At 39.4% G+C, this 16,110-nt stretch overlaps 1 protein-coding gene and 1 pseudogene across 21 annotated transcripts in view; one reads left to right on the forward strand and one right to left on the reverse strand.

Annotated features, from left to right (window-relative positions):
* Ppip5k2 (diphosphoinositol pentakisphosphate kinase 2) overlaps positions 1 to 16,110 on the reverse strand; it is an 86,344-nt gene that overhangs the window by 39,344 nt on the left and 30,890 nt on the right. For 15 of the 21 annotated variants that reach the window (XR_010046458.1, XR_010046456.1, XR_010046459.1 and 12 more), the window contains 5 exons: positions 14,618 to 14,743; positions 14,359 to 14,480; positions 13,956 to 14,138; positions 1,424 to 1,565; positions 538 to 761 (listed from right to left, as the gene is read on the reverse strand). Coding sequence is in view for 16 of the 21 variants with exons in the window: in XM_063245508.1 (XP_063101578.1) it covers positions 538 to 761; positions 1,424 to 1,565; positions 13,956 to 14,138; positions 14,359 to 14,480; positions 14,618 to 14,743 (797 nt within the window). In the remaining 5 variants the exon portion in view is untranslated. The remainder of the gene's footprint in view (positions 1 to 537; positions 762 to 1,423; positions 1,566 to 13,955; positions 14,139 to 14,358; positions 14,481 to 14,617; positions 14,744 to 16,110) is intronic. The other 6 variants (XM_063245509.1, XM_063245505.1, XM_063245500.1 and 3 more) reach the window with 2 other exon arrangements.
* LOC106026156 (sorting nexin-2-like) lies at positions 8,373 to 13,361 on the forward strand (annotated as a pseudogene).

The raw sequence follows: 16,110 nt of genomic DNA on the forward strand, positions 1-16,110 counted from the left end.
TTCTATACTGTCTTCAGTTGTATTCTTTATTATCATATTATTATTCTTAAAGAGTACAAATTCTTAAATTTTAAAAAGTTACTATATTCTTCGGACAGTAAAATTACTTTGTATAATACGTAATGATGGGTACATGTTGTAAATATGTCAGAATCCTAATGTAAACTATGGACCTCTTGTGACACTGATATGTCAATGAAGGTTTGTCAGTTACTTCTACTTTGGTGAAGATGCTGATAATATGCAGAGAGGATTGTGCATGTGTAGGGGCAGAGGGTATATGGGAGATCTTTACACCTCCATTCTTTCTTGTTATCGACCTAAAACTGCTCTGATAATAAAATTATTTTTAAAAAGACCTTAAAATCAAAATGTTAGGAAATCAGATGTGGTTAATATAAGCGAAATACAAGAATTATAATATAAATTGTAGTTACTTAACTTAAAAGTTTTCTAGTCATGAAAACCGGCTCTAGACATTTCTAAAATATATACTTTTAAAACTTTATAAGAAATTGTTTCTTAAGAATTAGTTACCTGAGGGATAACAATATCTGCTAATGCCTTTGAAAGCCTATATAGTTCCATTGTGTCTTCTAATTTCAAAGAACCATTATGCTGGACATCATATTTTATACAGTCATATATGTCAGGAATCTTACTAATATCGTATCTTCCATTCTTTGTTTTAAAGTCTTTCTCCAACTTGGACCATCTACGCAGCATAAGCTCTAAGGTTTCGCTATGGTAAAGCTGAATATCTAAAACAACATAAAAATTGTAGTACATTCAGCTTAAAAATCTGATTAAGAATATATTTTAAAATCAGAGTATCAGAAACTTTAAAGGTTATAGAAGTAAAACTATAAAAAGCTAGAAAGTATTACGATAGGCATTTGCCATTAGCAATCAAGTATTTTTTAGTCTTAAATAAAACGGCATAAAAATTTGGGTTGAAAACTATATTTTTAAAGACCAGTTCTATGTTTTAGACTTTACTGTTAGTTTTACTACATTTCTATAATTAAAAAAAAAAAAAAAGGAAGAGTGCCTTTAGCAGAAAGGAACCTTGGAAATTAAAAACTGTTCAAATTATACGAGTGCATTAGTAAAAAGAACTTAGGATACCAAAGTTGCCCAGGTGTTAACCAAGCTAATCTCGGAGCCAGAACTCTGAACATCATTTGATCCTCCTTCTTATGCTACCCATGCACTGTGTAACTATCTAATAATACTAAATAACTAATCAAATGAAAATGTTCCATTGTTTTCATATTATCATGGATAAAAGCACCATAACTGAGCTATTATTCCTTTGCTGCATACATACTAATTCACACTGTATGTTGATCTTCATAGAAGTTTGATTTCTTAAACTCACATTGACATTTATTTATTTTATGCTATAAAAAGCATTTTTTACCTGATGATTTTGGATCTTCCATTCGATGTCTGATTTGAGAAGTCAAATTCTGAATCAAAGAATATACTTTGTCACAGGTCTTCACAGGATTTTTAATTAAATGCATTGATTTGATAAGAGAAATGCTTCCAGATGGAGTAAGCTACAAAGGAATAAAGTACTTATTTTATAACTGGTTATGACTAGCTATCCAAAAGAACATATGAAATTTTCCAAAGTTATTCCATTCCATAAATTAAAATGACATTTATAATATGGTAATAAGATCAAGGAGAAGGTAAAAGCATCAGAATTCATGTTATGGAAGTAATGAAGTTTAGCTACCAGTAGATTTGATTACCCATAAAGAAAATCTGGCAGTGGTAACAGACTTGTAACATGAAGATGTGGTTTTAACCACCTGACATATATTTAGTGCAATTTAGTGCAAGATGTGGTTTTAACCACCTGACATATATTTTAGTGCAATACTAAACCTCTGTTATTATCACCTTTTTCCAGATGAGATATCTAGATCTGAGTGTAAGCAACTCGCTTAGGATCAAATGACTAATACATGAAAGAATAGGATTCAAATGCAAGTAGTCTGACTGTAGAACTCATGTTCTTAACCACTAAGCTATGACACCACTGAAATAAGTTCTTTCTCTATTCAACAAAAGCCAGCAATATGTAATACAGTTGCAAGTTCCAGTTTTGACACTTAGCTTAGCAAGTTATTTACCACATGAAGGAAGTTCCTACAAAAATAAAAAATGTAAGTGGAACTCCATTTCTGGTTATGGTAGACTAGGTAGCTTGGAACATTCTAACTGCTGAACGTAAGTAAAAACCCTGGGGAAAGAATTTCCGAATCCTGGTTTTAATGGAACCCAAGAGATAAGTTTAGGATAGCAAAACTAGATGAATGACCTACACAGAGAGAATGTTTTTGTCCTGAATACACTTCTTGGTTATAAAGAGAAGAAGGGTAGTTTTAATAATCATATTGGGCTAGAATGAAAAATTGGTGCTCAAGTTTCACTACAAGTGGAACTCTGCTAAGATCTTACAACCAGGGTTGAAACACTTGAGGACGAATCGGAAGCAAATCAACCCACCACCAAACTGCAGACTGGGTTACACTCAATTAGTAGACCTCAAAAGATCTGTTTTTAAAACCGATTTAAGGCAATCGTAGACTACTAGGTTCACAGCCACAGCAGAAACATGTTGGGAGCCGCAGCCCCGAGCCCGGTCGCCTCACTTGGCGGACGTGAGGCCTGTAGTAAAGAGTAAAGCCTGAGGTAGATTACCCCTCCCATCGAGCACGTTAGTTTCCTGCTTACCGCGTAAGCAACCCGCTCAACAATATAGTCTGCCTGGCAACTGATGATGTTAGCCAATCAGCTTGCCTTGCTCACTTTAACATGATTGGACACTGTATCTGTATATATACTGGTGCCACCCCTGGGGGGGAAGAAGAAGCCCGGAAGTAGAAGCCCAGAAGGAGCCACGGGGAGCGGACCAAAGGAGGCTTCGGCTGGGAGCGATCCCAGGGCAGGCTGTACGGAGAAGAAAAATAAAAGAAAAGGTTGTCCACTGCCAGACTTTGTCGTGTGTCCTCCTGCCGGCCGGGAGCGGACATCGACATTTGGTGGCCCGTACGGGGACTGATCACCCCCGAGACGTGACAGCGGACAACGCTCCAGTACAGAGCTGCGAGACAGGTGAGTTGGGGATAAGCCTGGGCTCTGGGTGGCGCGCACCTACAGGGCTTTTAGACTCCCCTCAGGCTCACGCGTAAGTGGCGGATTCCTTGGGCCTCACGCGGTGAGTAACATATTAAAAGATGGGAAACATGCTAGGTAGTAACATTAAGAGCGAGGGTGGTTGTGGAGAAAGCTCTCAAGAGCTTACAAAAGTACGCAGGGTATTTGAGCAGGCCCAGTCGGGGAGCTCCCGAGAGGGGCCCGTCAAGGGGAACAAAGATGCTAAGGAGAAGGACGGGGCTCTAGCCTCGGAGTCGTCTGACTCCGAGGACGAGGGAAAGTTGAATGGCAAGGAGGCCAAAGAGACCAGCTGTCAGGAGCCTAAGTCGCTCGATAAGGAGTCGCAGGGTTCTTTACCTTGGGGGCTGTTCCCGGAAGCGATCCCTCGCCACGAGGCGGCCGCCCGGGAGCTCCCTTCCCCTTCGCCAGAACAGGAAGTGATGCACGGGCCCCCATTTTCCGCCCAATCACGGCCGCCGTCCTATGCTCCGCCGCCGGCGGGTCGGTATTTTTACAGGCGGCTTTGGCAGGGGGGACGTTTGTCTCATGAGGTACATCCACCACCTGGGATAGATAGTGGCCCCTACGGGATATTTCCTGTACAAGTAGCTATGGGCCAGGGACGCAATGCATGGGAGCCTTTTGAGATAAAGCAGATTAGAGAACTTAAAAATGCAACCTTTGGGCCGACTGCGCCTTACACCATTGCCATGCTGGAGAACCTGTCTTCTGGGCCCCTCACCCCCGCGGACTGGATTCAGCTGGCAAAGGTGTGTCTGCCCTTGGGCAGTTACCTGGATTGGCGAGCCTGGTACGCAGAGTTCTCTGCAGAGCAGGCTGAGAGAAACGCCAATCGGGGAAACCGGGGGTGGAACAAGGAAATGCTTATGGGAGAAGGTCGGCACGCTGATGATCAGACTCAGTTCCCCGGCGCTGTCTATGAACAAATCAATGCCATAGGGCTCCGCGCCTGGAAGCAGGTAAGTGGTGCCGGAACAGCCTCCTTGTGTCTTTCAAAAATAATTCAGGGTACCACAGAGCCATTTGTTGACTTTGTGGCCCGAATGCAAGATGCTGCCGATAAGATATTTTCTGATCCGGGAGTGGCTCGACCGCTGGTAAGGCAGCTGATTTTTGAGCAATGTACAAAGGAGTGCAAGGCAGCGATAGCTCCTCATAAGAACAAGGACCTCAACGCCTGGATTAGGATATGCAGAGAGATAGGGGGGCCGCTCTCCAACTCGGGGGTGGCTGCTCTCCTGGCCGCGGCTGTACAGCAGAGGGGACCTCGCGGGTTAGAAGGGGAATGTAAGGCTAAAGGGTGTTTTGCCTGCGGGGAGCCAGGACACATTAAACGTCATTGCCCAAACAATACAGATGCTAGGCCTCGCCCTAGGAATGAAGAACCATATGTTTGTGGGCGATGCAAGAGGGGATCACACAAAGCTGAGGAGTGTAGGTCGGTCTTTGATGCTCAGGGCAACCGTATTTGTGGACGAGATGCTAGAGAGCCAAAAAACGGCCAGAGGGGGCCCCCCTCACAGGCGGGCCCCCGCCCCAGAGACAGGACAGCTCAGGATGGCAGCCTTCAACAAGGGCCACCCCTGGGTCAGCAGGTGTGGACCTCAGTGTCGCCTCCAGACTTATACAGAAGGTCACCATTAGGACGGATGGCGTTAGGACCCTAAATGACATGCAAAAGCTATTGGGAGACATTAATTGGATTAGGCCATATTTACATATACCAAATTCAGATCTCAAACCCCTGTTCGACCTTCTAAAGGGAGACCCAGATATAGCCTCCCACAGGAGGCTCACTCCTGAGGCAAGAGCTGCCTTACAGAGAGTGGAAAAAGCCTTAGGTGGGGCTACCTTACACAGAATTGAACCAGGGCGACCCTTTGATGTCTGTTTGCTACAGACTAGTCTACAGCCCACAGCGGTGATTTGGCAGAAAGGACCATTACTGTGGATACACCCTAAGGTCTCACCTGCAAAAGTCATAGAGCATTACCCGGAGGAGGTCGCTTCATTGGCCCTTGAAGCGCATGATAGAGCTGTCCAACATTTTGGCTCAGGACCACAAGCCATCCGAGTACCCTATACCGCCAGCCAGATCAAGACCCTGGCTGCCTGCATAGATACATGGGCCATTCTGAGATGTGTTTTCCATGGGGATATAAACAATCAATACCCTAAAGACCCTATCTTGTCATTTGTCACTCAGCACCCTATAATTTTTCCAAAGGTTACTGCCTCTGAGCCATTAGTCCCAGCAACTACAATATACACAGATGGCTCCAAGACGGGGATAGGCGCCTATGTGATCCTAGGCAAGCCCCCGGTTACCATACAATTTGAACCTGATCAGCCTCAGGTGGTGGAACTGCAGATCGTTAAAATGATTCTTGAACGGTTCTCAGAAGCCATTAATATTGTCTCCGATTCTAGGTATGTGGTCAATGCTATGCAAGTGCTTGAGACTGCCGGTTTAATTAGATCCACTTCCACAGTGGCTGGGCTGTTCCTGTCTATCCAGACATTGCTTCAGAACAGACACCATAAGGTCTTCACCACCCACATAAGAGCACATACATCCCTGCCAGGGCCTATGGCACAGGGGAATGCGGCTGCTGATACTGCCACTCGCCCGTTATGGATTTTTACCTTACTAACACCAATCGAGCGAGCCCGTGCCTTCCATGATAAGTTTCATGTCAATGCCAGGACACTAGCAAACCATTTCCATGTTTCCAGACCAGATGCACGAGATATCGTGCGACTATGTGACTCCTGTGCCACATACAAACCTGCCATACCGATGGGAGTAAACCCTCGAGGTTTGATCCCTGGTGATGTTTGGCAGATGGACATCACACATATACAGGAGTTTGGGACTCTTAAATATGTTCATGTTTCCACAGACACCTGTTCTCACGTCATTTTTGCAACAGCAGAAACAGGTGAAAAAGTGTCTAATGTGATCAATCATTGCCTGGCGGCTTGGGCCGCATGGGGCAAACCAAAAATATTAAAAACTGATAATGGACCAGCCTATATAGGCAAAGCCTTCAATGAGTTCTGCAAAATGATGGAGGTTCAATTAAAACATGGTATCCCATACAATCCCCAAGGTCAAGGAATCATTGAGAGGGCTCATAGAAGCCTCAAAGAAATTTTACAAAAACAAAAAGGGGGAGTAGGCCAAGGCCTGGCCCCAAAGGCACGATTATCCATGGCACTATTCACACACAATTTTTTAAATTTAAATAATGATAATTGCTCCCCAGCCGTGGAGCACTGCAACCCTTCCCCCAACCATAAAGGGTGGGTGAAGTGGAAAGATGTCCTGACAGGACAATGGATGGGCCCGGATCCAGTGGTCAGCTGGAACCGAGGCACGGTTTGTGTTTTCCCACAGGAATCGGGACGAGAACCACTGTGGGTACCGGAGAGACTGACACGGGCGACAAAGCCCTCGATTGAAGATCAGACCTGCCCTACCGGAGATCCATCACAGACCAACCAACAAGATGAATAAAAATAGCGGTAGCCCGAAATGGACAAGAAGATCCTCAGGCATATGCATGACTCGCTCGCCTAGCCTACGACCGAGTCTAGGGGTGGTGAGCTTCCCACACTCCTCCTCTAAAAAATTATGACATAGCTGGGTAGGAGAGTCAATGACGGGAAAGAGCGTACTCCCCCGGTGCGACTCAACCTAAGCCAGGCCCTACCCCATCCTGCACGTAAGCCGCTGGACTGTTAGATGCTGCCCAGGTCTAAATTTCTCTCCGAGGGGATTTCTTTACGGAGAGGAAATGAGTGCAAGCTTGTGTGCATCCAGGTTCCGTCCAGTTTGTGCCTGGCCCTAGAAAAAGGACGAGGGCCTCAGGGCCTTGGCAGACCATGGGACGGCCGACCAGGGTCTAAGCCAAGGACCTACGGTGGGCCTACGCATAGGGCATAAGCCTCTGCACCCAGTCCAGGAAGGGCTACGATGCGCACATTTATAAAAAAAAAAAATAAATAAAATAAAAAAGGGGGAGATGTTGGGAGCCGCAGCCCCGAGCCCAGTCGCCTCACTTGGCGGACGTGAGGCCTGTAGTAAAGAGTAAAGCCTGAGGTAGATTACCCCTCCCATCGAGCACGTTAGTTTCCTGCTTACCGCGTAAGCAACCCGCTCAACAATATAGTCTGCCTGGCAACTGATGATGTTAGCCAATCAGCTTGCCTTGCTCACTTTAACATGATTGGACACTGTATCTGTATATATACTGGTGCCACCCCTGGGGGGGAAGAAGAAGCCGGGAAGTAGAAGCCCAGAAGGAGCCGCGGGGAGCGGACCAAAGGAGGCTTCGGCTGGGAGCGATCCCAGGGCAGGCTGTACGGAGAAGAAAAATAAAAGAAAAGGTTGTCCACTGCCAGACTTTGTCGTGTGTCCTTCCTGCCGGCCGGGAGCGGACATCGACAGAAACAAACCAAAATGCCGGAAGATAAAATCATCTTAAGCTCAATATATTTCCATAAACAAATAAAATACCCACCTACAACTAGTGATATTCAGACACATAAGGAAGTAAGATATAAAGGTCCAGCAATATTCAGACAACAGTAACAGAATGAGAGAGACTCAGACACTAGATTTTCCAACAAAAAATAAAAAATAAGGTATTTTACGCTCAAGAAGGTAAAAGAAAACTGAAGGGGCTGGGGATTTAGCTCAGCGGCATAAGCACCTGCCTTGCAAGCAGGCGGTCGTGAGTTCGATCCCTGGTACTGGTAAAAATGAAAAAAAAGACAAAAAAAAATAAATAAAATAAAAGAAAAGAAAAGAAAACTGAAAATCAAAGATTGACAATTATTTTTAAAAGCAAATAAAAATTCTAGAATAAAAAAATAGGAGTTGATTATAAAGCATATTAATGAAACTAGAAAAAAGTTTGGTAAATTAAAATATAGATTAGGATATCGTATCTGGAATAAAGCACAGAGACCAAAAACAAAATACAAATTATGGGTAAGAAAAGACAAAGTAATAAGCTCCAACAAACATACATTTGGAGACAACTCAGAAGAAAGTAAGACATACAATATATGAAAAAACCTTTTCAAAACCAATGACAAATATTAAACCAAAGATCAAGGAATCCTAGTAAACTGTTAGCAAAACATAAATCTATATACAGGGGCTCGGGATGCAGGTCAGTGGCAGAACAATGGTCTAGCACATAGAGTTAGTGGCCAGAACCACTAGTGGGAACAAGGATGATTTACATCTAGACATACAACCGAAAACCGCTATGAATGAAAAATATAAATAAAATGTTTCAAGGCAAGAGCTACTAAAACTTATTTGCAAAGGTGTAACAAGACTACCAGCTGACTTCAAGATAGTGACTGTCAAGCATCATCCTAAAATTTCACATCAGTGAAAATATTACCCCAAGAATTCACCACTAGCAGACTTATACTAATAGAATTATTATACTATTTTTCATACTATTTTCAGCCTTGAAATTAAAGAAAATAATAAAAAGTAATTGAAACTGTAAGTCAGACTTCCAGCAAAATAGCTACAGAGAGTGCAGGTGAGTGCTTTCATCCTACAAAAGACATAACACAGAATAAACAGCTGCAGCTTGCCTAGAATATTTGGGAAGCGCCCTGGAGTATAACACAGACCAAACAGAGAAGCTGTGGAACAGGAAGACTGAAGTTGGTTCTGCAAAGGTGAGAATAAAATACCACAAGTTTCACTCACTACTCTGTTGTCACAGTCTGGTCTCCTCGGAAATAGAAAAATGCTCCTATTGATGTGCAAAGGTAAACAGGAATCTCTCAATAGCTTCAAGGTCACTTGAAATTTTTGCTGCTATAGAATCCTGCAGCTTGCATGTAGTTTTTTTTTTAGAGAAACAAAGGATAACCAAAATCGTGAAACCGAGTTTCAAAACAGGTTAGTAGGGCAATTATAACACTTGATAAGCTGTGTATTGTTGTCTTTGCAGTAGTTATTCAGAGTATAGAATATAGGCGCGATATCTTATCTAGATATTAGCACAAAACATTCTTTATAGGGAACAAATAGAAGCTAGCTGTATAAGTATTTTAACTATCTTGTATGTGTATATATATATATATTATTCTTATACAAATAGAAGCTAGCTGTATAAGTATTTTAACTATCTTGTATGTGTGTATATATATATATATATATATATATATATATTATTCTTATTCTTCCTCTCCCCGTTTCCCTATCATAGATTGTCTTCTCTTTTGAACAGTTTCTTCCCAAACTGCAGTACTTACTGTACATTTGGGATCCTATTTACTTTGTTCACTTTCTCACATTAATGAGAAATGTAAGTTTTTACACATATGGGTTTGATTAATTTCATTTATGAGTATGGTCTGGAGATGCATCCTTTTTTATCCATTCCTTGGCTGATGGGCACTTAGGTTGTTTCTAAGATTTAGCTATTACAAATTGTGTTGCTATAAACATATGTGCACATGTATCACTGTGGTATGATATTTTAAATTTTTCTGGGAAAATATCTGGCAGAGGAATAGCTGGGTCAAATGGGACCTCTAATCCCAGTTTTTTTGAGGAATCTCCACACTTATTTCCACACTGGTTGCACCAATCCACACTCCCACCAACAGTGTAGAATGGTTCTTTTTTCCCCACAGCCCCGCCAGCATATGGTTATTGGTTGATTTTTTTGATGATGGACTGAGATGAAACTGGGATCTCATTTTATTTTGCACATGAAAGGAAATCACCAGCAGAGTAGGAAAAAAATTTTAGCCAACTGTCCGTCAGACAAAGGACTTCTATTTAGAACGTATTAAAAAATGAAAAAGATCAAGCCCCCCAAATTCAAAGACCCAATCCAAAAGTGGGCATGAGATGAATATACACTTCTCTGATGAATAAATGGTGAATAAATGTATGGGAAAATATTCAACATCACTGGTTATTTGAGAAATAATGTAGGATTTAGAGAGCTAACAAAGGCGTGCACACCACTGCAGACTGCTTCTATCCCCAGTAGGATCATTCTGACATATAATCTACCCGTGTCCCACCCTCACTGCTACATACTTCCTCCAGCGTGCACTTGGGACCCTGTGAGGACTGCATACACTGAGCCACACAGCCAACCCGCCAGACCAGTTCCATCCCTGTATGACCCACAGAGACTGACAGGCTCCTTGACACATTTCTGCATGCACTGTACCTAAATTGATCAATTGCAGCTAAAGAAGTTATATGGAGCTACATCACTGCACCTAACTGGAACTAGAGCCATATCAAACTGATGGCACAAGATATCTCTGCAGGAGAAAGTCTTTTACTACAAAAAACATGGGATAAAACTGATGGACACAAGAGATGTGCCATATGTGTAAATACCAACGTTGGGATACAAGAAGTATGAAATAGCAAGGTAATATCCTGTCTCCAAGGAACACAACAACTCACTGCCAACAGACTCAAGAGAATAAAAGATTAATAAAATGCCTGAAAAAGAGCTACAAATGACTATTCTAAGGAAACTAAATGAGATACAAGAGAATACAGATAATTTAGTGAAATTAGGAAAACAACCCTTAAGAAAGAGAAATTCAGTGAAAAAATAGGGTTTTTTTTTTTTTTTTTTTTTTGGTCTTTTTTGAGACAGGGTCTCATATGCAGTTCAGGCTGGCCTTGAGTTCACATTGTAGCCTAGGCTGGTCTCGAACTTGCAACAGTCCACCTGCCTCAGCTTCCCGAGTGACAGATTACTGGAGTGTGCCACCACACCATTTAGAAATATAGTTTTAAAAAGATAAACATAAATCTTATAGTTGAAGAATTCAAAATGTGAAATTAAAAAATATAGTAGAGAATATTTAAAAACTAGAACAAACAAAATAGAGATTAGCTGAATGTGAAGACTATTCTAATGTTCATTCTTCTCAAACTATTTCAAAAAATTGCAATGGAGGGAATTCTTCCAAACTCATTCAACAAAACCACCATTGCCCTAAATTACCATTACCCCATCTAAACCAAGTATAGACACAAAAATAAAAGAAACCTGTAAGTCAGTATCCCAAATGAAGAGATGCAAAATATCCTATACGAAATATAAGCAAACTAAATCCAATAACACACCAAAAAGATTATACCCTGATTTATGTACAGATGCAATGATAGCTCAAAATAATCAATAAGACATAATATATCACACTAATAGAATGAAGGCTAAAAATCAAACAATCAGCTTAATAGACGCAGAAAAAACATTTAATAAAATTAACATCCTTCATGTTTTACAGCAATAAGTATAAAAGAATAGCATTCCAACATTATGAAGTCTACATAAGACAAACCCACAGACAATATAATTCTACACAGGGAAAAGCTGAAAGCATTTTCTGTAGTAAGTAGAACAAGACAAAGATATTTACTTTTACAATTCTTACTCAACATAGAACAGGAGGTCTTAGCCAGAGCTATTAAGCAAGAGAAAAAAAAAAAAACTCGCATAGAAAAAGAAATCAAATTATACTTGATTTGTAGATGACAAGATTTTATGAATAGAAAAATCTCATGATTCTACTGAAAACTATTAGAACTGATAAATTCATTAAGGTTGCAGAACAAAGACTGAATGTACAAAAATTAATAGTATTTTTATACAACTAAAATTAAAACCTGCTCAGAAAAAAAATCAAGAAATCAATCTCACTGCCAATAACTACAATAACAATAATATATTAATGTTATAGTAATAATATAGTAATGATAGCTAAGAATAAATTTAAACAGGAAAGTTAACTGCACAATGAAGGAAAATATTGATGAAACACACTTAATAACAAAAAAGTGGAAAGACTTTCCATGCTCATGGATTGAAAGAATTAACATTGCTAAAAATGTTCGTACTATGCAAAAATTTATGTATTCAACAGAATTCTTGTCAAAATACCAATAGCATGCATCTTCCACAGAAACAGAAAAACCCAATCAAATTCATATGGGAGCATGTAAGATACCAAAAAAATCAAACAATTTTGAGTAAAATGAATGAAGCTAAAAGCATCATGATACCAGATCTCTAGATATTATACAGAGTAAGAGTAATCAAGATAACAAGGTACTGGTATAAAAACTAACATGTAAACCAGTGGAAAGAACAGAGAACCCTGAAATAAATATATAGGCAATTGATTTTCAACAAAGGTGCCAAAAACATAAATTGGAGAAAAGATAGCTTCTTTAATGAATGGCAATCTGGATATCTACATACAGAGGAATGAAACTAGACAACTACCTGTCATCTTACACAAAATCAACTCAAAATAATCAAAGATCTAAATGAAAGAGTTGAAACTAAGAATAGGAGAAACACTTGGAGACAAGAGTATAAGACTCCTTTAATATTAAAAAAAAATAAATAAATAAAAAGATAGGATTACAACTCAGCTTCAGTAGAAAGTATACCAGGCATGACCACGGTCAAAGTAGGTAAAAAAGATTCATCAACTGAATTTGTTGAAAATCAAACTGCAGCTCCTGAAAGGTATCTTCAAAAAACAGTAAAATACTCAACTATACTATAGGATCTCGATGGCAGTTGTTGGAAACTTGGGCATTTCCAGGAACAGACAATACCCAGGCTTTAAGCGGAACAGAAACACTGAACAGGGCTGCCAAAGCTGTCCACAAAATGAGATTCAGAATGAATGAATCAGATGCACAGTTTGAAGAAAAGCAGTAGCAATTTGAGGATTCTGACCAGCGATTTAGGAAACTCCATGCCAGTGCTGAAGCCTTAGTCTGTCACAGAAAAGAACTTCCAGCTTTTGCTGAAAATATGTTGCTGGTAGGTACTGTGAGGGAATTCTGAGGCCCAAGCTCCTTTATCTAGAGATCTGTCTCAGCTTCCAGAAGGTCAGGAGATAATAGATCAGAAACATCAAGAACAAGCTTTTGCTGAGTTTTGCAAGGTTTCAGAACTACTCAGCAACTCCATTCCTCTCATCGGTACAGTAAAAGGTGTGTTTGACCATCAAATAGAGGGCTGTCAGTAATGTAATGATGTTCTAAAATTACTTTGCTGAAAAAACATGAAACTGAGGTAAGAATAATGATGGCTAACCAAAGCAGACCAAATGTAGCAAGCTAGAAATGAAGTAAAAATTGGAAGTAACACAAGGAGAAAGACATTGAACAGATCTCTAAATTCAAAAAGGGGTGAGAATTTAAAAAAGGAAAATGGTCATGATGTAGGGACTATAATTTATAGAACTTCATTTTATTCTTGAAAATTCTTAAAAGAATAGTTTTGAAGTGTTCTCATCACAAAGAAATGACAAGATTTGAGGCGGTACACACTAATTTGTTCATTTTAGCCATGCCATGATATTTAAAAATATCATGTTGTATAGAACATGTCTAATTACTGCCCATTAAAATAAACTGTGAAATAAGTTGTCAAAAATCTTGAGTACACTGGTTACATATGTACACTAATTGAAAGAACTATGATATTCTAGATATGGGAAGGTTATAGAAAAAGGATCATAGTTATTTCTAGGAGATAGAAATGGGTTGCCATTGTGAAGAGAGGGAGAGACAGGGTCAGAGTTGTTCCATGTTCTATTTCTCTCTTTGGTGATTCAAAAAGTATTCGTTTTAAAATACAACAAGCTCAACATTTAGGTTTTATGCATTTTTCTGCATGTAATATTTCACAATATAAAAGTATGCTAAGACCAACCTTCTCATAATCTTCAGCAGTAAAATCTCTGTCTTTCTGAAGAATTTCATGAAGTCTAGCTTTTACACGTTGTTGACAACTGCTCAAAGAGTCATTATCACTATCCAAAAGACCATTCATATTCGCACTTTTCACCATTTGAACGAGAATGGGTGTAAGCTCTCCTTCCAGAGCCAGTAGCCCCTAAACAAAGCCAACAGTTTAAAAATCAAATGTAAAATAACACAAGGTACCATAATTTTGGTTTATGCTAAATTTCATAATATATAATCTACAGTTTATCATTGCTGGTTGACAGTTTAGAAGTTCCAAATCTGGAATTTTTAAATATTGATTCAGTAAAATTTTTAAACTACTACATTACATAAAAATTCTAGTAACTTAGAAAATCACTTATTGATACCTTTGCAAAAGCAGCTGCAGTCATCTGGACTCGCCCCTCATCAGAGGCATATATTTTAAGGTCATGTCGGTAGGTGCTATGCAATCGAAGTAAACCACAACCAGGAAATCCTGCATAATCTCCTGAAAATAAATCTTCGAATCACTTAAGCTATATTTTTATTTCACTGTATTCCTTTATTTACTAGCATCAAAAAATACTGAAGATTTGAAAATAAAATGCATAAATTTAACCAAAATTAAGAAATTCTCAGATTTACCTTGACCTCCAGGATACATACACCTGAAAGCTCTTCCAAGTTCTTCAGCCTGGACCCTGCCTGCAGGAGTTAACTCTCCTCCCCACTTTAGAACCAACAGTAAGGATGGCTCTTCTCTTCGGCTGTCTAAAATAGGCATAAGTAAGTAAAACAAATGTTAGGTATGTTTCTTTCAACAGACATGCCTCAACCTTAATTTTTTTCATCTGTGCCCTCTTTTGCCGTGGAATCTCAAAAGTAAATTATTTTATTCCCTAAATGCGCCTATCTTTGCAAGCTGCTGCACTCACCAGGAATACCTTTTGGTCTACTTAGGAAAATCTTCCTAAAATTCAGAATATCTTTCCTGCTTAGAAGGCACCCAACTGTCAGCAGAAGTACTGTGTCTGCTTTCTCTACTCTTACAAGGAATGACTCATCCAATGCATAGTCATGCTATGTCTGATAGATCATGATTTCCTTGACACCAGGGTCCAGAACTAATCTGTGTTTACACCAAGTGCTTTTTATAGTGCTGTCACATAAAAGCAAATGCACTAGGTGCAATGTGTGTTTTACGACTGGGAATCCGTGATTTGCATGATTTTTAGGAAGAAATATAAGCCTAAAATGTATCCTAATTCAAATTTTAGCAAACAATGAAATGTAGTGGAGAGTAGTTTTTGAATTGTGCAGTCTTTGTAATTTCACATTTAATTTGCTCACACACGAGGGAAACAGCATTAAGTGAATGAGTTTCTGCACTTAATTTTGACCAGCCCTTTATCATGGCCTTAACTTCTGTGATGAAGTGTAGAAACAAAGGAAATTTATAAACATTAAGTATAATCATTAGTAACGATTCATAAAAAGGGATAAAGAATTTTGCTTCCTCTGGGGATCTGTTAGCAGCAGTTTATGCTTTACCATGCAGGCTCACAAGGAAACGAGAATACAGGTAACTTATATTGTTACTTTATTTGTTTGCAAGAAGTTTTTCATTATAAACACATGGATATAGAAAATTAATCTGTATCGTTTATAATCACAAAATGTGACAAAAGCAACAGGTCAAATGTTAAAATAAATGCATGAAGATTAACAAATCCAAACATGTATTTGATTTTAAGATAATCGCTACTTCAATTTTTGTTACAATAAATAATGCCACTATGAATATTCCTATAGGCTGATCTTTCTCTGAACACTGATTATTTAATTGGGATCAATTACTACAAGTACCTAGATTTAAGGAAAAGCAGCGCAACATCTTTTTGAAGTTTTTAATACAGATTGCCAAATCACTGTTTAAAAAGTTGTATCAATTTACACTTCTACCAGCACATAAAATCCTGTCACAGTGTATTCATAACAAACTTTTTATTACCATTTAAAGAAATGAAGAAAAAGCTCTTTGTTAGTATGACAAACAAGAAAGATTATTTAGGTTGAGCAAGCCTAATCTGAAATTCTGCAATCGAAATACTTCAAATTCTAATGCTTTTTGATCCCTG

The sequence above is a fragment of the Cavia porcellus genome, unplaced genomic scaffold (genome assembly GCF_034190915.1).
Source record: "Cavia porcellus strain 051 isolate PalLab524CR breed Dunkin Hartley unplaced genomic scaffold, mCavPor4.1 scaffold_2, whole genome shotgun sequence".
NCBI lineage: Eukaryota > Metazoa > Chordata > Mammalia > Rodentia > Caviidae > Cavia > Cavia porcellus.